Source organism: Rosa chinensis, chromosome 3 (assembly GCF_002994745.2).
Source record: "Rosa chinensis cultivar Old Blush chromosome 3, RchiOBHm-V2, whole genome shotgun sequence".
Classification (NCBI taxonomy): Eukaryota; Viridiplantae; Streptophyta; class Magnoliopsida; order Rosales; family Rosaceae; genus Rosa; species Rosa chinensis.
This window is the reverse complement of record NC_037090.1, coordinates 3,650,716-3,672,514: the sequence shown is the minus strand read 5'-3', so window position 1 is coordinate 3,672,514 and position 21,799 is coordinate 3,650,716. Positions and strand designations below refer to the sequence as shown.

The 21,799-nt window shown below is 38.2% G+C and overlaps 2 protein-coding genes and 1 pseudogene across 2 annotated transcripts; all 3 read right to left on the bottom strand.

Moving 5' to 3' along the window:
- Positions 1–1,582: 1,582 nt before the first annotated feature.
- Positions 1,583–5,616, bottom strand: LOC112191941 (annotated as a pseudogene).
- Positions 5,617–5,849: 233 nt separating this feature from the next.
- Positions 5,850–13,773, bottom strand: LOC112193931. The gene is made up of 3 exons (XM_040516904.1): positions 13,568–13,773; positions 10,465–12,930; positions 5,850–7,815 (listed from the first exon to the last, which is right to left on the bottom strand). Exons 2-3 carry the CDS (start codon positions 12,826–12,828, stop codon positions 6,055–6,057), a joined length of 4,125 nt encoding a protein of 1,374 aa, XP_040372838.1. The 5' UTR covers positions 12,829–12,930; positions 13,568–13,773; the 3' UTR covers positions 5,850–6,054.
- A 1,657-nt stretch (positions 13,774–15,430) lies between these two features.
- On the bottom strand, positions 15,431–20,544 carry LOC112191938 (bifunctional 3-dehydroquinate dehydratase/shikimate dehydrogenase, chloroplastic). The gene is made up of 11 exons (XM_024331427.2): positions 20,217–20,544; positions 19,360–19,592; positions 18,854–18,959; positions 18,507–18,725; positions 17,795–18,141; positions 17,334–17,397; positions 17,064–17,172; positions 16,829–16,978; positions 16,286–16,434; positions 15,881–16,043; positions 15,431–15,772 (listed from the first exon to the last, which is right to left on the bottom strand). The coding sequence occupies exons 1-11, from the start codon at positions 20,235–20,237 to the stop codon at positions 15,729–15,731; spliced, it is 1,605 nt and encodes a 534-aa protein (XP_024187195.1). The 5' UTR covers positions 20,238–20,544; the 3' UTR covers positions 15,431–15,728.
- Between the last annotated feature and the right edge of the window lie 1,255 nt (positions 20,545–21,799).

Genomic DNA, 21,799 nt, shown 5'->3' with positions numbered 1-21,799 from the left:
TTATTTTATGGCATCTATTATAATATAATATGTGTGGTGGTGAGGATTGATGCTATTGGTTCATACGACGTCTACTTTACTCTTGATTGGTTCATACGATGAGTACTTATACCTGATTGGTTCTTTTATGTAATGGTTCGTAGCGTTCCAGTGATATTACTGGTTCGAACCACGACATGACAATGTCACGTGGTAGTTCGGCTCTCCGAGACCACAGAATAATTACTGGCAAAAGAATGACACAGATTGGTAAGAGTAAATGCCAGTCAACGAATTGGTTCACTGAATTTGAATGGAACTTTCTTTTTTCATACTTCTACCGCCTCTAGAATTTTTTGGGGTGTAAAAGATAAATTTTTAAGCGAGGAAAAGTGGGAAAGTAATCTCTTGGGTCATTGCAAAATAAGAAAAATTATTTTATGGTCTCGTATTATGATACACATGGTGGTGCGTGTTGATGCTATTGGTTCATAGGACGTGTACTTATTCCTAATTGGTTTTGCTTATGCAATGGGTCCTCCCGTTTGAGGAATATTATTAGCTTGGACCACCACATGACAATGCCACTTGGTAGTCTGGGTCTCCGAGACCATAGAATAATTACTGGCAAAATAATGACACAAATTGGTAAGAGTAGATGCCTGTCAATGAATTGGTTCACTGAATTTGAATAGAATGACCGACTTTCTTTTTTTCTATTTTTTTTTTCTTTTATACTCAGAACTTTTATCCATCGTCCGGTTATTAGATACTATAGAATAACTACTCACAAAATAATGACACAAGAAGAGGTAATAGTAAATGCTAGTCAACGAATTGGTTCACTAAATTTGAATGGAATGACCGGCTTTCTTTTTTCCTTTTTCCTTTTTTTTACTTGGAATTTTTAGAGACCATAGAATAACTATTCACAAAATAATGACATATGAAGAGGTAATAGTAAATGCTAGTCAATGAATTGGTTGACTGAATTTGAAAGGAATGACCGACTTTCTTTTTTACTTGGAACTTTTATCCATCGTCCGGGTATAAGAGACCATAGAATAACTATTTGCAAAATAATGTTACAAAATGCTAGTCAACGAATTGGTTGACTAAATTTGAATGGAATGATTGACTTTCTTTTTCCTTTTTTTTTTACCTGAAACTTTTATCCATCGCAAAATAATGACACAGAAAGAGGTAATCGTAAATGCTAGTCAAAGAATTAGTTGACTAAATTTGAATGGAATGACCGGCTTTCATTTTCCCTATTTTTTTGTTTTTTTGTTTTTTTACTCGTAACTTTATCCATTGTCAAATTTACCTCCATTATGGTTGTGCCACCGCCCACGTCCATTGCCACCACCCACTTTTGTCATCACTTCATCGTCACCGATAGACGGACGTTGGTGACAGAAACCATTTTCAACAAAGGAGATATTTCGGTTACTAACTCAAGATTCTCGATTAGAATAACACTAGTGTGTTAACCTTTCATGTCCATCAAACTATCATATAATTTTCATTTAGAGCTCACATTTTCTTGTTATCTATTTCGGGTGCGCTCTCTCTCTCTCTCTCTCTAAAGTGGTTTTGCACATTAATAAAATCCTTTCTCAAAATGAAATTAAAGTTGATCTTTTTAAATGTACAATCTTCTTAAACACATCAATGAAAATAGAGATCTGATCATCGAGAATGGGAGATTCCGGTTTAGCAACAGTTAGAACGGCGTATCCCATATTCCGAGCATGCCAGAACTCTCAATGAAAATAAAGAACCTGTGAAAGATGAATGAAGATTCATCTTTGAAGATTGTAACACAACTCAAAGAGCCTTGCGGTCTTTGCATGCAAAAGACTTGCAAGTTTAGCCACCAAACTCCAAAACCCATTTTGATGAGAAGAAACATAGCATACAGGCACCAAGCTCTACCATAATTCCCATGTACACAACCTGAAAGGAACATCATGTGTGCCTAACATGAAGCTGCACTTCCCCTCGGTTGCCCAAGCACAGTTTAACAAGAATACATAAAATAAAGTTGACTTCCTTGGAAGACTTTTAGAATAGTTCATCAAGATTGGTGGGCAAAGAAGCAGGATCAAGCTCAAAGGACCCTTTCGGAACATCATCTCTTTCATTCCCAGTCATCTTGAATGAAGGAATTCGATGTGAAAATCTATATAGCTCATTAGGAGGAATTCGATGCAAGATATCACCACTCTGCTTCTTTTGCTCAAACAGACTGACAAATCCTTTTACTTTGGCTAAAGAAGCAACTTCAGTTCCAATGTCATCAACAAAATCCGACAGGACTTCAACAAATTCATATTTATATGGTATGTGCTTTTCAGGCTCAGAACTCCATCCAATATCCCAGTTCTTGTAGAGGGCCCAAGTTTCACCCTTCCTAGGATATACCAGAAAAGAGCTTTTACCCCTGCCTTTTCTGCAATGCACCTGATGAGAAAACATACGATGATCTGTAATTTCTTCAGTACTCCCAAGTTTGAACTTACCACAAGCAACTGGCAACTCCTTTTCGTACCAATCAATCTCACCTCGGTTATCTGGATTGGCATCCAGCCAGATGATTTTCAGCTTAAATCCCGGGGTGTGTAATACTTTCTTGACAAAAGCATAGTACCTGGGCATGCCATCTGCTTCATCATCAAAAAGAGCCCATGTTTGATTAGCTTTAAAAATACTTGCCAACTTATCTTCATTAAGCACAAACTTATGGAATTGAGGATCAGGAACCTCAATGAGTTGTGGTGTGGATGCAACATCTACATTTGGCCCAGGAGTGACATTAGCTTTGAAGTTGGTTTCATCATTATCTGGCACAGGTTCCCCAGTTTTACTCTTTTTGCTGGGCATACATTCTTCTAGAGGGAAGCTTACTTTTTGTCTTGCCTTCTTCTTATGTCCATCCACAGCAGCATCAGCAGAATAAGGTGACCTATCAATATTAAATGACCCACACCCACCATATACAGCTGCATTCTTTCTTTTCTTTTCACTAGCACTGGACAGTGGGCTCTTCCCTGACCAGTTTGGAGGGTTCACAAAATCATCATCATCATCATTACCAATGTACGAAAGGTTCTTCTCTTTCATCGAAGATATGCAAAGGTGAGGGCCTCCATTGAGTTCAGAAGGAATACTGACTTTTTCTTGAATAACATGCTCAGAATCAGGTCTAGCTCTGTTTCCAGTCTTGAAACTTCCAACAGATTCAATTGACTTCCCTCTTTTTTGTTCAGATTTCTCGAAGGTCCTGACTCCTTGGACTTCACTGAACCAGACTTGGATATTTCAACACCCTCCTTCCTTACTGCAACCCCATGCTCACTATTTTTCTTTTGAGTGTTAGAAGCTCCATCAACATCAGCAGCAACTGCCGCCTTTGACACAGGATTTGAGGCTGCATTTCCGGCTTGAAATCTTGTAACAGGTAGATTTCCAGTTCCACCATGATTTGAGACTACTTTTATAGGAATCTGGTTAGGAAGTTCTGTATGATTTGCAAACTGGTTCCTGAGAGTTTCTAAGTGCACCCCTTGAATACCACAATCAGAGGCAATGAAAAGTCTTCGACATCTTTGACAACGTAACAATCGATTTGCCGAGTCTTTGGCACATGGATACACTGTTTTACAGAAGGGACAACAAGTGCAAAATGTGTCTGCTTGCCTCTTTTGAAGTTCATTCATGCCAGGGCACTGTGACTCGGGAATATTCTGAACATTTCTTGCAGCGTCACAGTGTTTCCTGACAAATAAATTTTCATTAAACTGATGAGCTGATGATTGTATTACACCAGTTCTCAGAAGAGCTCTACACTTCATGTCATATCTAAAATGTTTTCCTCGGTCGTCCAGCACTGCATTTGCTTCCCCGATCAGCTTAAAAGCAGCCTCTGCACCAGCAACCATGTTCTTATCAGGATTAAGTAACAGCCCGAGTTTTCTGAATTGTTTCTTGATGATTGCCTCATGAGAAAATCTTTGAACCTGCAGAATCCCATACCAGTCCATTTCACTGCCATCTAGCTTATTTTCAGCTGAACAATGAACTTCACATACTGCAAGTAATTGAGAAATATTCTCAAGCCCCGGGAAGAGTTGTTGAGCCTTCTGTGCCATCTTCCTTGCTCCTGTAAAATCATTATCCTGCATCTTTCTTTCAGCAAGTTGCATTGCCTTGATTGCCTCCTCTTTGTTGCAATCCATGAGTGATTTAGAACCAAAAATCACCTAGGTTCTTTCTCATATAGGAATATATCACCACAGAAAACAATCAAATCAACCTATACACGAACACAAACCAAGCATGGTAAGTCAAATATGACCACCACCATATATCTAAATAAGATGAAACATACACACGCAAGTATCAAAACCATCTATAGGAAATATGTCCTGGAACGCCAAAGTACTAACCCTAAAGCACAGCATACCAATCCCGGAGAACTCAAAATCTGCAGTCCATATTTAGATATTAATTGTACTACAAAATACAAATGTATATGTAAACACACACACACGTGCTTTTATAAATAAAAGTTGTTATACATATGCAATTTACATAATGTGTCTGCAGTAAACAAATATTTCAAATCAACCTAATCCATCCGGAGAAAAACCTGTATCTGATTCATTCACTTGGTTCTTAAAAACCCACTCCAGAACCCACAAATAAGAACTCAAAGACACATACCCATTATGCCAATACCAAACTATTTCCCAACTCGACAATGAAAATAACCCAAACCCACCCTTTTCCTCAAGTATCTATCTTAATCCAACCCATAAACTCAATACATCCCAAAATGATCAATTGGGCACTCCCCAATTCTTTTAGTTAATCATCATAGTTGAACAAGACTAAAACTTTTCACCATACTTACAAAAAGGGAATGACTTGAAGAATTCAACTTTCCTCTTTGGTTTTCCAATCCAATTAACACACATACCTCAATATTCTAATCAACACAAAAAGCAATTATGATCACAAAAATGGAAATCAGCTAAACGCAGAGCTTAAGGAACCAAACAGCTAAATGCAGCTCGAAGGTGAAGAAAACGAGCAAGCAAAGAGTTCGAGTAAATAACGAAGGAGAAGAAGAACTTACTTTGCGATGTGGGTTGCCATCGCCACAGTAAAATTGGAGAAGCTGCGTAACTGTGTAGCTATCAAAATTGGAGTGAGGAAAGTGAAATGATCATCCTTTTGTTTTTCTGGTGAGAGAAGGGTAAAAAAGGGAATTCGCTTTTTCATATTAGGGAGGAAACAAGGGAAATTTGAATAGTAGTGACTTCTTTTGGCCGGTGGAAACTTTTCTTTTCCCTTTTTACCCTTCTGCACTAGTCAACAAAAGATGGCAAATGAATATACACTCTCAGCATGAAGAGTTGGATTTTCATTTAGGAGAACAAGATTGCTGTGGTTGTTGGCACTGTGACTGGTGATGATATTCGAGTGTCTCAACTTACTTGCGGCACTGAGGTTTACCGAGACGGCAAGAAGGGCAGGAGGAGATTGTCTGGCATTTGATCCAGCTTGGTTTGAGTGCACCATTGGGTCAGAATGTGGTATGTGCTTTGAGCATGAGCAAATGTTTGCCGGTTTAAATTTGACATCATGAACCATACTCGGTCAATTATGTCACTTATCATTAAAGAACAGCCAAACCAGATTTGGTAGGTGATTGAGGATATAGTCCTGTGGTCCATGCATGGAACATATAATGGAGGATGGCCCTATTGGTTTAGTTTAATTTCAACTTTATAGATAAATGGTTACATCACCATTCACTGAAGTTGACTTGCTGCATATGTAAAAAAATCAGATCGAAAACAAAATACAACTACGAATTTCCTTGATACAGTTACTCGGAAACATCATAAAAAGTTTTTGAGATTGGCTGCTAAAACCCAACCTTTTCATCTCATTTACCGCTATCTATGGCCAAATATATACAGCCTCAGGTAACTACAAGGGTTTCGCAAGTCATCTTCACAATATTTATCAGTCTTTGTTGTGTCGATGCTCTCTCAATGATAATCAGCCCAACAATGGAATAGCACTTCCCTTTGGTTGAGTGAGATTGCCATCTTTTGCGATATGCATGCCACTGTCTACAGCATTAACACATTGACTTGCTTCTAGCTTAACGGAATCCACCAAATCTTTACCAAAGAAGGAGAAGTGACAAACTCGTGATTCAACTTTCTCAGAAGTCTCTCTTTCAGCAAAAGGTGTCTCCTGTCTCATACCTGTTTCTATGCTCGCAGAACCTATTACAGATTTAACTGCACCTTCAAGTAACTCACCAGACAAACCATGAGTTTCAGTACTCATGCTTCTTTTATCCATTTTCAAATCACCAAGGTCACAGGAGTAGTCAGGATTGTTAAGCAGAGAAGCAGGATCACAATTAAAGAAACATTTGGGAACACCATCTTTCTCATAACCAGAAACTGATAATGGATCAAGCTCCCAACACCCTGCAAGTCGACTGTGACTCACCTTGGTATGCTTAAAAGCAGAAATCTGGTGAGAGAATCTACCCAACTCAGCCTGCGGTATATCAATGACACCAGTTTTGGTACACTGCACTGTTGGAGCCTTGAAAACTGACTTAAATGCATTAAGCTGTTCCAGAACCACAATCTTTGTACTCTGGTGCTGAACTTCCAGCACTTCCACCACTAGACATTCACCCTTCCCCATGTTAGGATAGGTCACCAGTGGATTGTGCTCCTTGTATAGTGCCCACACTTCACCTCTCCTAGGAATTATTTCAAATATATTCTGGCCCAAAAGTCTGGCTTTTACACGATGAGATAATGAAGTGAGGGAGAAAAGTGTAGGTGGAGCTCGTTTGACTTTAAATGTCCCACAACACACTGGCTCAACCATGTTTTTGGGTTCCAAGAAAGGTTCAAGCAATCCCATTCGCAAATAAAAATGCCCCGAAGACACAGTCCTCTGAACTCTTTTGTTTGGCCTGACATTAATCCTCTTAACTTGAGCAAAGGTCTTAGACATTCCATTCCCATCACCATACAGCGCCCATATTTGACCAACCCTAATCTTCTCCTCTGACTTTTGTGCATTGAAGTCATAGAATTGAGCAGCTGATGACGATGGAGGGGTAGAGGAGCTTTTAATGGAACTGCCAGAATTATGATCCTTAAACGTGTCATGCATTCTGTTAATAACACTGAGGAATTGGCTGTGCCTCAACCTTTTTGGACGACTCACAACACTTTTAGATACTCCACCATCCACTGCATTCTTCTCCTCCTTCTCAGTATAACTCTTCAATTGTCTCTCCCTCAACCTTTTGGGAGCAATCACAAAATCGTCATCACCATCATCATCATCATGATCATCATACTCATTGTTGCCATCATAATCATAATCATCATCTTCATTGTCGTCATCGTCGTCGTCGTCATCGTCATCATAATCATAATCATCATCACTATCATCATCACCATCATCACTATCATCATCGTCGTCATCATCATTTAGATTTCCAGAAGGACTACTGACCTTTTCGATAAATTGCTCAAAATCATCTCTAGCAGTATCTCCAGTCTCGGAGCTTTCACCAGATTCAAAAATTGAATAGTAGACTTCAGAGAGTGCAAGTAATTTAGAAATGTTCTCATCCTCAGGGTAGAGTCGGTGAGCTATTCGTGCCATTTCCCTTGCTCCAGCAAAATCATTCTCTTGAATCTTCATTTCTGAAAGTTGCATAGCCCTGACTGCCTCCCCTTTGTTCCTCTCCATTACTGGTTTAAGTCTACGAATCACCTACGTTCTCTCACACAATTTACACCAACATAAAACAAAAAGTTTGAACAAACCTATCCCTGCTTGTCCACTGTCTAGTCATCCATAATCCTCAAAACTGCACAAATACAAATCAAGTAAGATAAAACCAGACATGCCCACCAGCTATGTAATTATCTAAATAACATGTAACAAAGTCAATTGCCATTCAGTAACTGTCAACAAGTATCATCAACATTACCATTCAGTAAGGGAATGTGGTAAAGGTATGAGCAAAAGCAATCAACCAAGAGATTCAGGACATCCCCATCGACGCAAAAGCACCACCCAACACCGAAGCCTAAACGCGAGCTCTCAAACCTGGAGACCAAATCCATATGTAAGAACCCGAAACAGTGAACAAGTGTTAACAGTGCTGCATATTATGACACAAATAAGCATACACACTACATATATATATATGCATAATCTAATCCATTTGGAAAACCTGCCAACTAAAATCCACTTGGTCTTCAAAATCTTATTACCCCCATTCCCCATAGTTACAAAAAAAAATTGAAATTCCATTTATGCCCAGGGCTAAGAAGTAGTTCCCAATGTGACTATGAAATCAAATTAACGAGACCGCAATCATTTCATCCCACATTGATGAAAGCACTACCCAGTACCCAATTCCTTGTATGCATCTGCTTTAGTACTCAAAACAATTTCACAAAGCCAAACAAAGCCTTATGTAGAACTCTCATCATACTTCAAAAAAGACCAAATCTTTTAACAAAATTCAGCCCACAAAAACCATAGCTCAATTGAAAAAGGCAACAGACATGGAAATATACAAAACCAGCATATACTCTCTTGAAACGAACAAAGAGATCAACTAAAATGCAGCATAAAGTTCCGTACTTTGAGATCCGCAGAGCTAAAAATCAAGCTCAAAAACGACGATCAAAGACGAAGACTAAGTTCGTTAGAGTAAACGACCCCAGAGAAAACAAGAAAAGGAGCAATTGGGCCGAGAATTTAACGAAAACCCAGAGTACAGTGTTCAGTGAGAGAGAACAAGATGAGGAAGAAGAAGAAGAAGATTACCTGATGATGATGTGGTGAGGGTTTTGAGAGAGAGAGAGAGAGGGAGGGAGGGAGGGAAATGAGAGCGGGAAGAGAGGAAGAGAGTGAAACTGAGGGAGAGGAGTGGGTGTTTCCCATCTGGGCCAAATAATGGAGACGGGACACGTGTCGACACAAGGGGGAACGAAACGCGGCGGGTGACGCTTTTGACAGGTGCAGATCGTGCAATGGGTGAGGGACAGGTGGCAGGGTTTTATTGGAGAGGTAAAGAAACGTGAGATTTTTATGTGGGAAATCCAAGATAGTAAATTTTGTAATGAATAAAGTGGTGGAAAACCAGGAGTTGTTAAGACATTGAAGTCGAAAGGTGGATTCCAAGAATCCAAGATACTCATTGACAGTCTCAATGGGACAAGTTCTGTCCCGTGGAAAATCCAGCAGTTGGTTTTGGACATCAACGTTCTAGACAAATTAGTCATAGTCTCTCTGTTTCGACATACTCATAGAGAAGCCAATTTCTTGGTATGTGCTCTTCCCCTTTATGCTAGTCAGGCATTTCTGTTTGATAGTGTAGGAACTAGGAACGGGTTGTTTGCGTGGTTTTTGTTTGCAGTTTCTTCTTTACTCATAAAAAAAAAACTAGGAGTCGTTAGGGGAAGGGATTTTAAACGGAGGCGTAATACTAAGTATGTGAATTTATTGATAAAATAAATAGATGTCGAAATTGGAGTAAAGGTTTTGAATACGTACGTGCCTTCGTCGGACGATAAGAGATTAGTGAGGAACTATTGCATAGTATTAGTAGGTTTCATTTTGTAAACCTAAGTTAGTAGGTTTCACTTTGTAAATGGCAACTTAGGTTTACAAAATGATCGTACGTGCGATGCTAGTCTTCCATTTAGTGCTCTAAATGCTTTTTATTTTCACCGTTTTGAGTACGTGGGATGATAGTCTTCTTTTTGGTGCTAGAAATGCCTTTTATTTCCACCGTTTTGAATATGTGGAATGATAGTCTTCCTTTTAGTGTTCTAGATGCCTTTTATTCTTACCTTGCTCTGTGTTTAACTCTCTTAACTCGTTCTTTTATAGTATTCTTATCAAAACAATAAAAAATAAACTTAGGTTTACAAAATATGAAAAATATGATGTTTTTGATGCTCTTGTGGTCCACCGTCTACTCATATGTTATGACAGTAAACTCTTTTGGACAACTGTTACGACTGTAAATAAGACCATGACCACCAACACACCGTAACCAAAATGCATACAGAAAACTCAAACCCACGAAAACCACGAACACAAGCTGAAAGTACCTTTAGTTGGTAGCTCTATTGCCAAATTTGTAGATAAAAGGAGTACTTTCTCAGTTACTGAAATAACATTGATATGTTCAAGTTTCGAGACTAGTCACTGAAGCTACTGCAGAAATATCAAAAGACAGATGATTCATGTTCAAATATATACACCCTAGGGTAGTATCAAAACTATAATTCATTTCCGGAAAATAAGTTCATACGCCTGGTGTATTGATTTGATCCTCTCATCGGCCTGATATGCTGTAGTAGTACTTTCCCTGTGTCGACAAACATCAACTTACTTCTAGTCTATCAGAATTGGTTCATCGTTGAGGTTCCCGTTCTTGACTCCTCCCCTTTCAGAATCTTTCTTCACCTCTTTCTTAGCAGGGCGAGCTCTACCAGAAGGTAAGAAGCCAGAAGGTTTGGCTATGGTGACAGTGCTTCTTCGATCGAAAAGACTGGCAGGCAAAGAAGCAGGATCAAACTCAAAAGAACCAGCAGGAACACCATATCCTTCACTACCACACATCTTGTAACAGGGAATTTGATGAGAAAATCTATACAACTCATTAGGTGGAACTTGAAACTTGAGAACCCCCTGCTGCTCAGCTGGCTCAAACAAACTAACAAATCCTTTTACTTTGCCTAAATAAGCAACTCCAGCGCCAAACTTTTCAGAAAAATCTGACAGGACTTCTACAAAATAAAACTTGTATTGTGAATGCTTTTCAGGCTCAGAACTCCACCCCAAATCCCAATCCTGGTAGAGGGCCCAGGTTTCTCCCTTCCTAGGATATATCCGAAAAGAGCTTTTATCCTTGCCTTTTGTGGAGTGTATATACTCATGAGAAAACACAGTATGATCTGCAACTTCTTCAGTGAGCGCAAATCCAAACTTACCACATGCAACTGGCAACTTTTTGCTACACCAATCAACCTCACCTTGGTCATCGGGATCGGGCTCCAGCCAGGTGATTTTCACCCTAAATCCAGGGTGTAAGACTTTCTTGATACATGCATAGCGTCTTGGCATGCCATCTGCTGGATCATAAAGAACCCATGTTTGATTGGCTTTAAAAGTTTTCTGTAACACATCTTTACTGAGCACAAACCTATGGAACTCAGGTTCAGGAACCTCGATGATCTTTCGCCTGGATGTCATGGACTTGCTGCCACTGTTATCTGCCACGGACTTGCTGCCATTGTTATCTGCCACGGGCTTGCTGCCATTGTTATCTGCCACGGACTTGCTGCCACTGTTATCTGCCACGGACTTGATGCCACTGTTATCTGCCACGGACTTGCTGCCATTGCTATCTGCCATGGATAATTCATTTACCTGTAACTCAATTTCATCAGTGTTGCTTCTTTTGCGCCTCACTCTTTGTTTTCCTAATTTCCTATACTCATCCATAGCACAAAGGGCCAAGACAGTTTGCCTATACACTCCACCATCCACAGATGCATTAGCCCTCTTCTTTCTAGTAGCAGTGGGAAATGGGCTTTCCCTACTCACATTGACATCATCATTCACCTTGACATTGCCAATATCATCATCATTTTCATCATCATCATCATCATCATCATCATCATCATTTACAGTTTCATAAAAGGAATGATTATGCATACTCCTTGAAGATCTCCTGGTGTGACGCTCACAGACTTCAGAAGGAATACCAACCTTTTCTTTTCCAGTCTTGGAACTTTCACCAGAATCAAAAGTATTCTCTCCTCTTTTTCTGTTTCTTGATTTTCTTGAATTCTTTGACTTCAGTGGACCAGACTCAGACCTTTCAACCCCTTGCTTCTCAATTCCAACTCCATTCTCGATATCTCTCTTTACAGTCCTAGAGGCTCCACCACCTTCAGTAGCACTTGCCGCCTTTGACGTTGCATTTCCATTAGTTGTTGAAGATGGGTATCCAGTCCCTCCATTACTTTGTGAAGCTTCTTTTGAAGAACCTTGACTTGGAGCTACTGGATTCCCAAGAGATTCTGGACCCAAATCAGAGGCATCAAAGATTCCTAGGCATCTTTGACAAAATATGAGTCGATTTGCAAAGTTGTAATCGTACTTTCTTTTACACGAGGGGCAAGCTATCTTGATTGTGTCTGGTTGCACCGGTTGTTGTACATTCACCGGCTGATGTAAATTCACACTAGTGTAACGTGACTGAGGAATATTCGGAACGCTGCTTGCAGCACTGGAATGTTTGGGTCCAAAGAAGTTAAAATATGACTGATGACCTAATGATTTGGTACCAGTTAAAGCGCTCAACTTGATGTCATATTTAGAACGACTTCCTTGGTCTGTCAGCACCCTGTTTGCTTCCCCAATCAGCTTAAAAGCAGCCTCCGCCCCAGTAAACCTATTCTTATCGGGATGAAGTAGCAGCCCAAGTTTTCTATATTGTTTCTTGATCGTTGCTTCATCATCAAATTGCTGAATCTGAAGAATGCCATACCAGTCCATTTCTGATCCCCCTACCTTCTTTTCTGCTGAACAGTGAACTTCACATACTGTAATTAAGCGAGAAATGTTGTCAAGCTGAGGGTAGAGTCGTTGAGCCTTTAGTGCCATCTCCTTTGCTCCTTTAAAGTCCTTATTTTGGATCTTTTCCTCCGAAAGTTGCATTGCCCTTTCTGCCTCATCTTTGTTGCACTCCATTGCTCACTTAGAATTCAAACTCACCCAAAGATTCCCTCACATACACAAACAACAGAATATACACCCTGTCAAAAGATGAAACTTACCCCCGCATGTCTACATCTGCACAAACACAAAACAAACGAGTTGAGAAAAATACACCCACCAACAGTATATCTAACTAGTTAACATGAAGCAACAGATTCACTGCATCATTTGAGTATAAAAAAGATATTCAAAAATTTCAACTAAACCCTTAAACCAAGTCTAATGCAGATATATGGTAAACAAAAGAGCTAGGAACACCGAAGCAATTTCGAAAGTACACAAAATCAAGGCATTTGCAAATAACTTGGAAGCCCAAGTTCAAAACATGAGTGTAAGATACTAGCTATGCTGAAACCAACAGTCTGAATATAGATAGCTTAGTTTCACAAAGATAAAAATGAACACAGAAACGCTACCATAACAATAATCACCAAACCCAGAAAATTATATACGTTTTAACACAAACCCAAAACACCAAAACCCTCAGCTTCATCAAAATCATCATCTTGATCCATAAAGGAGGAACCTTTATATGAATCGACACAGTAACATGAACAAGGTGTCAGCTTTAACCAAACCAATATCAACAGCAGACCTAGAATTTGAGCTGAGACAAACCCCAGAGACAGAGATTTTGATATATAAATAAGCCAAATTCAAAGTTTCAAACCAAATACAAATTCTGGGTGATGAAAGGAGCTGAGGAACTTACCCAATTCTTCAAAATCTTCAGCGATGATAGACATGCAAAGCCATGGAATGTGAAATGAGCTGAGAGAGGAGGACTGGAATTTGGAATTAGGGATTGGAGTCTCCAACTGTGAGTAACTGACTGACGGCTGCTTTGTTATTTGGGGAAGGAGGACAAGGTTTTGACGTTTTCTATTCTGAGACTACGGCGTTTGTTTGGTTGCATCAAACCACGTTTTGCATTACAACGTTATGGATTTGGCGTCCTGTTTTTTTTTTTTTTTTTTTGACTGTGGGGATCACCTACTGTGACACCTGGATGGCAGACTAGCTCAGAGCTTGACAGCTAATGGTTACAACTGTGGAGGAGTAGCAACTAGCAGTGAACGTTATTGGGGATATAAATAGGACCATAATTAGACTAGTTCTTGACATTAGATTGTGATTTAGGATGTTCATAAGGGTTTTTCTATGGCTAATTTTTCTTGATAAGTTTTTCATTTTGAGTACATGTTTTGTTTGGCATTGTTTCTGTTAGCCGCAATGGTACCTGTTACATCTAACCGTTTCGTGATTTTCACGTCATTATGGTGATACATGATATTCATATCATTACACGCATGACATTTAAGTCATTACAGTCAGCGTATCTTCCTTTATATTTGAAGTTAAAACGTTACAGTTTGCATTATCTGAGATCTGAGTTGCCAAATTCGATTTGTTTTTTTACGATAACGACATCTAACAGTTATGTGACAGTTACTTATAACAATTACGTGATAGTTACGTCTAACAGTTACGTAACATTCACGTCATTACAGTGACACGTGACATTCAAGTTTTTTATTTTATTGTTCAATCACACGGTGACATTCAAGTTATTACAGTTACAATCTCTTCCGTTATATGTATAATTAAAACATTACAATTTGCATTGTTTGAGTTGCCAAATTCGATCCGCACGATATCAAAAAAGTGTTTAATTAGTCAGAGACGAAATCATCGAAAATGATAACATATCAGATAAAAGTCCATGTGGCTGAGAGACAATTATAAACTTGACAGTTAATGTGGATGATTAATCATTACAATCAACATTATTTATGCTATATTTAAAGTTAAAACGTTGAATTAATTGAGTTGTCAAATTTGATTCGCTCTCTGCGGTGACAACATTAAATTGAATACGATTGGTCAGTGTCGAAGTTATCACAGCATGACATACCAGACAAAAATTTACCAAATTTTATTCGTTCTCTATGATGACGACATCAAATTGAATACAAGTGTTCAAAGATGAAATCATCGACGCTGATATACCAGACAAGAGCTCATGTGGCTGAGAGACTAATCAAAACTTGACAACTAATATGGACAACTAATCATTATAGTTAGCATCAATTCGGTTATATACATATATTCGAATTCAAAACGTTGTAGTGTAGGGTAGTATTGAATGATTTGCTAAATTCGATTTGCTCTCTACAATGACGACATTAGAGTAAGTACAACTAGTTAGAAACGAAGTCATGGGACGTGATGACATTATCAGATAAAACTTCCATGGAAAGGCTATGTGCAAGGACCGATGACCAATTTTTCTGAATGATAAAGCTGGCGGGCAGTGAACAACTATCGAGTCACTACAATGAAAGCAAAGTACTTGAATACCATGCTACTTGAAACTCTTCAGCCTCTGCAGGTAACGATACTCATAAGCTCATGCAATATTACCTACCAAGAATAGAAAGCTGAACATTGGCTGGTAAATCTGATGCCAAGTTTGTACGTTTACAGTAATTTTCCAGTTACTTCCGATTTTAATACATTGAAACGGTTCAATTTTATAGGCTAGACACCGAAACTACTGCATTATAGTGCCAAATTGAAAGACAAGAGGAAAGAGTTGTACTCCCTTCAGTTTTCTGACTTAAAATATTTCTCCAGAAGCTTTTGGGTATTGCCTACAAAATTTTTTTCACGTGGAATAACCTTGTCTGGCCAAATATTTACGGCCTAGAGTAAATTCAAAACTTTTCGACATTCATGTTCACACGATATTCCATAAGTGAAATCAGAAATTTATTGGTACAACCATGACAAATGAACAGCTACTTGCATAATACTAAGCTGCAACTCGAAAGCAGAGGATAAGTTGCAGCAGGAGATTCGAGACAAGTTCCTCATGTGTTTCTTGCCAATGTATCCCTGATCAGTTGCTTATTTGCTGCATTGGCAAAAAATTAAGAACAAGCACATAATTAGATAAAGAGTTAAATGGTAGTGTTTAAAATGGAAAATTATAGAAAGGTTGAATATTTCATATTAAACTTACCAGGTATACCAGAAAACTTTTCGACCTGTACAAATGCTTGGTTAAGGAACATTTCTGTCCCAAAAACCACAGCTGCTCCAGACTCTTGTGCTTCGGTCAAGAGTCTGGTCCATTTAGGTGTATAAATGGCATCAAATACCAAACAGTAGTTCTTCAGAGCTTCCTGTCAAAAGAAAGAAAGAAAGGTATGTCAACTTACTTAAGCATATGAAGATGAACAGTCAACACAAGGGTTTCCAGTGCAATGCTACAATAGTATGACAATAAGAAGAAACTTAAAACTCTTTTTTGGTTGGAGAAATCAGACAATACTTAGTTGCAGCATATAGATAAAATTCTAGAAACTTGATCTTTCATCAAATTGACAACTGCACAAATAACTATAGAATGTGACGGTGGACAAACCTTTGGGATGGGTGTTTGATCAGTTCTTGGTTTCATTCCAACAGATGTGGTATTTGCAAGAACCATACCATCCTCTGGATGGAAGTTTGCCAACTCAGCAAGAGTAATAGCTTCTCCTCCAACTTTGTCGGCCAGTATCTTGGCTTTGTCTAGCAGTCAGAAAAAACAAAATTGAACTCTCTAAGAATGAGATTCTTATCTAACAAGGAAAATTGCTACTTCAGATCAAAGTATAAGGGGAGATATGGTAGATTTAAATTATGAACAGCAGCTACAACAACTGTTCATGTTCATGACACAAAAAAAGCACCAATCATGGAGAAAAGTGAAAAGAAGATTCATTTAAACCCAGCTTTCTTTTCACATACTTGTTCCTGCTTGTTTATTAACCCAAGTTAAAATTTATTTTTATCGTATTGTTCTTATAAAGAGGTGGAAGAGAAGAAAAAATATAAATTCTATCAGCAATGCAGATTTTCGATCATTAAGCATTAGACCAAAAAAATTGGTTGGCAAAGTATTAGCGCAAGATTGAAGACTCACCAAATGAGCGATTGGCAACGACAACTCTTGCTCCCTTTTGTTTTCCACCATATGCAAGCGCCTTTCCAGCACCACCAGCTCCCATGACCACAAATAACCTACCAGCTAATGGGGAACCAGATCCATTACTTGAACCGTTCAATCCTAATCCTGCACAAAAAGCTAGTGCGGTTATTCACCTTTCCAAATTAGCTTAGTAAATGAATTTTGTGTAGCATGTCAAATGAAAAGAAACCTCGAAGTCCTTCCTCAATAGCTGCAATTGCTCCAAGATAGTCAACATTATAGCCCTTTAACTTCCCATCAGTTGGGTTCCTGATCATGCAACTAATAGCTCCTATTGCCTGTAAAAAGAATTGAGATTTTTGTTTTAATATGCATGCCAGTTAGATGCCTCAATGACCTTCCTAGTCAAATTTTATCTCAAACTATAAATAGGTGAGGAAATGTACTGCAATGACCATATGCCAGAAAATATGTCAAAGAAAAGAAACTAATAATGTACCAGGGCATTAGGATCAATCTCATCACAACATTTGAATCCAGCTTCTTTGTGAGGAATTGTGTAACTGTATTTCAAATAAATAGAATTAATCCCATTGACAACAATATGCTAAGGGGAATGTATCATGCTGTCTACATTAGACTGTCTTGAGATACCGTCAATGAAACGTATCTTACGTGTCTGCAATAAATTGACGTTTATCATTGTTTAAATTCACATTTCCAAAGAAGTAGAAAAAAGTATAAATTTCTTGTTTTGACTTCTGAGACTTTCACTCCTGAAGCTTTAAAATGAATTCAAAGACTAATAAGTAATAACTTGCTTGTGAATATAAACATAATGAAACTCTTTAAAGCACCAGACTTTGGCAGTTAATAAGTGAAATTCGTTTAATGGTACAAAGCAAGAAGACGTAAGAGAAAAGTACATATTATTTAGCAGCTTCTGAGATCAAATTTTACCTGTACCCAACCCAATCAGGGGAGTTATAGGTGTTGATAAAGTTTGCAACGCTATCAACCAGCAATGGCAAATAAATTCCATTGAAGTTATTTGCTTTAAATGCTGCATTGTAAAGATGAGGACTTTTGCTGTGACCAATAGGATTTCCTATCACACCATGTACTTTGGTATTGGCTCCAATCTGCCTAAAATTGTATAACTCCAACAGATCCGTTACAGTTGGCTGGCCAGGAGCTGATACCTCACCTGCCTCTAGTGTACCAAATGTGACATATGACCCATATTTTGCACTAAGTACACGAGAGATCAAACCCTTCTCACCCATCAAAAGTCCTATCATTGGGACCTACAGTTGAGTACAAACGTCAGTTGCAGATTGTAGAACATATCATATAACCTGATAACTCGAACATATCCTATAACCTGATAACTCGAGACATAAAGAACTCTTATTTAATGCTTTTAGTTTCCACAAAAAAATAAATTCAAAACTGGATCTTTTTGAATACTTTGACCTTATATGTATCAGTTCAGCAACATAGTTTATCTTGTGTTTCATTTGCATTTTCAATTTCATTATTACATTACTAATCATGTTCGTCCATACATATTAATACCTCGATTGTTAAATTAACAAGATTGGAAGAACATATTGGTACAATATGAAAGTATAATTTTTAGAACATCAAAATAATGGGTTTGGTCACTTACTTGAGAACGCGCTAGCACTTGAAATATTCTTGCATTGTCCGTTATGTCCAAGGCAGTTGTTGCGACCTTGACTATGTCAGCTCCAGTGGCTTGTATCGTTGCAACAAGATTGCCAATTTCCTCAGCAGATGGAGTATTCTCATAGTTGTGGGAAGAAACTATGATTTTGACCTTTTCTGGCTTCTTCCCTTGAATAGAACTGTAGAAGTCATTTGCTACCTTCATGAGAAAAAAATTTGAGTTTCAGTGACTAGAATATCAGAACTTCAACATGTTGTATACGTTATAATTCATAAAAGAGAAAAACTAACAAGTTTGTGAATTCCAAAGATACATGGCATTCCTACCTTTAGTTCAACATCAATATAATCCGCTCCCAATTCCATGGCTAAAATGAGTGCCTGTTGTCGCTTATTTTCATCTCCTTCATACTCACCACCTTCCCATTTTGGCCTGTAAGGTAGGTAGGTACATGAAGCATAAGAAAGATTGCTAAACTGCACTTAATAAAGATCTCTAAATGAAAACAAATTCAATATTAAAGGAACAATTTTTATCAACAATGCAGATACATAATTTTTGCATGTTTTAAAAAACATCAATGAAAATCCAAGTGAGAACAACTTTTTTGTTAGAGATGTGATGGACAAGACTAAACGACCACTCTGATTCAATCACCTAAAGAAACAAAACAATATAAATCAAAGAATCAAACCATTATAGTGGCCCTGTAAGTTCTCAGAATCCAAAAGAGCTTATAATCTGAGACTTGGTATCCATCCCATTATGACAAGTAAATTTTGTGAACATATTTTATTGAACTACATGATATATCAAGAGGCTCTATAGCTACCTGTAAGTGACGAGTGTTGGCAAAGGGCTGCGCTTAATCAAAGTTTCGAGATCTTGTCTTGGACTGAAGTTCTTAATGTAGTCCAACCGAATCTCAACAAGGTCAGCACCAAGTTCCTTTGCCTGTCGCACTTGACGCAGCATCTGATCAACTGATTCCCCCATTACCGGCGCACAGATTAGTGTCGAATTTCTTCGAGCTCCATGACTGATTTGAAGATCCGACGTAGCCAACTACAAGTTCATCAATGAAAACTTTAGCAAAACGAGCACACAACTAAAAAGGACGTCATTCAACTGAAAATCTAACTGCTCGATATTACAAATGAAAGTACAATGAAGCTTAAAAGTCTAAGCATTATCCATTTCAACACTAAATTTCCTTAAAAACCAGTGACAAAGAAACAGAGAATCCTATAATCCTAGAAAACAGCAAGAAATATAAAACCAAAAACCCCGTTTCTCAACTCGCTTGCTTTCTTTTCCTCCATTTTCTCATTAGCCAAAACAGAAGGGTCACTGAAATCATCCTATCTTATTTCTGTACTGAATTTTCTTACAAGAGCAAGAAAAACCAAATACATTGAAATTTCAAACATACAGATAAAAAAGACAAGTCTTTTTAGTTACTGCAGTCATCAAAAGCAAAGACAACAAAGCAAAAACAGAGAATCCCACAATCGTGCAAGAACCATAAACCCAAAACCCCATTTTCTTTCACTTCTTTCCTTCATTTCTCATTAACCAAACAAAAGGGCCACTGAAACTAAAACCCAAAACAAGCATACAAACCCAGAACATGCAATCACAATCAAAAACCACATAACCAGAATCTAAATGCAGAAAACAAAGCATTACCGGAATACTGCTGAGAGTCATAGCTTGCTTTAGACTTGAGGAATGTCAGCAAACTGAAGTGGGTTTCGAGCGTAACAGAGAAAGACTGAGGTGGGTGGGTAGAGTTAGGTGTATATATAGGAGAAGAGAAGCCGTCATCACTTTCAGTCCCCTATATAATATAACGTAAAGACAGTAACTTTCTTGTACTGCTTTAAACCCATTAACATTCTGACCTCTGCAAGAATGGAAAGACAGTTAAAAAAGTTAACAAATTTTAGCTGCCATATACGAGTTGATCAGAACCACAGGCATCAAACTGGGCTGACTTGACCAGCTAACTTTTGAAGCTTCGGAAAGTACTTCAACGGCGGAGCAACAGATGCAGAGGTAGGTGAAGACTCCACTGGAGCAAAACTTAAAGCAAAAAAAGATATGGTTTTACCGAATTGTCCTTCACCTTGAGGCACTAGCTAACTTTTCTTTCATTTTATGTGTGACCAACAGTTTGCAAAGGTTTGGTGACATTGGTGTGGTGTGATGTGGCTGGTGGATTCATGATTTAACACATTTTCCTAATTTAGAAGAAAAAAATTGTTAGTTTCTGAATTATACTTGTCCTTCTTTGGGAACTAAAAAGTTAGGTGTTTTGGATAGGTCTTGGTTTGAAAAAAGGCTACAGCCTCCTTTATAGTTGACGACTTGACGTCTTGTTATTTGCTAATATCAAGAGGTTTGATATCTAGGGGGCTGCTCCACAATTTAGGTGATCATTAGCAAAATAAAAATCCTATTTTTGGTTTCCAGAAAATAAGTATTAGGAAAATGAACTTGTTCATTTCTTACGTTTGGGATACAACAAGAAAGGAAATACTTTCTTGAATGAATAAAAAATAAGGGAGAAAGTGATTCTTTCCAAATACCAAAGAAATTGTTTAAGGAAAACTGAAATTGAGAGAGAATCGAGTCGTATTTTCATTGATAATAGATGTCTCTTTATATAGAGGATAGACATAGAATCAGAGTTGTACAAGGAAAGATAATCGTACAATTAATCGGATATCTATGAATATCTCAGATAATATCTCTTATTCAAAATCCTATTGCAACTAGATCAAGTAACTTAGAGTTTGGGCCAGACACATATTTGGATTTACTTGAACACTCCCCCTTGTGTCGCCCAAAGGTGGTGTTCCTCTCGTTACCTCATTAAAAATCTTGCCGAGTAACAAAAACTCAGTGGGACAACAATAACCTCGGTCGAAAGGGAAAAAGAGCATAATACACCATTCACGTTTCGAGACCATACGTGTAGACATCTCCCCCTAATGTCTGCATCTCCCCCTGATGACTACAGTCATGAGAGTTCAGATAACTTCCGCAAACGATGCTACCAACACGTTTCTCAAAAGTAGAATTTAGGCAATGACTTAGTGAGCAAGTCTGCCACACTGTCCTCAAATCGAACCTAGTTCACTATGATCTTAAGGAGAGTCTGTTGTTGTTGATTATGTTTGGTGTTGTTGCTTTTGATGTAGCCTTACTTCATTCGTTCAAAACAAGCGGCGTTATCCTAAATGCTCGTAGGCTCATATGTTGTAGAC

Bases quoted from the DNA above. Each gene is read 5' to 3' on its own strand.
- LOC112191938 (XM_024331427.2), bottom strand. From the start codon at position 20,237: ATGACTCTCAGCAGTATTCCG. The intron at 17,173-17,333 runs GTACATTATTAG...TTCTTTTTACAG, and splicing joins AGATTGATCCTAATGCCCTG to GCAATAGGAGCTATTAGTTG. The intron at 15,773-15,880 runs GTAAGTTTAATA...TTGCCAATGCAG, and splicing joins AAAGTTTTCTGGTATACCTG to CAAATAAGCAACTGATCAGG.
- LOC112193931 (XM_040516904.1), bottom strand. From the start codon at position 12,828: ATGGAGTGCAACAAAGATGAGGCAGAAAGGGCAATGCAACTTTCGGAG. The intron at 7,816-10,464 runs TAGAAGTAAGTT...GAGAGAACGTAG, and splicing joins ATGAACCAATTCTGATAGAC to GTGATTCGTAGACTTAAACC.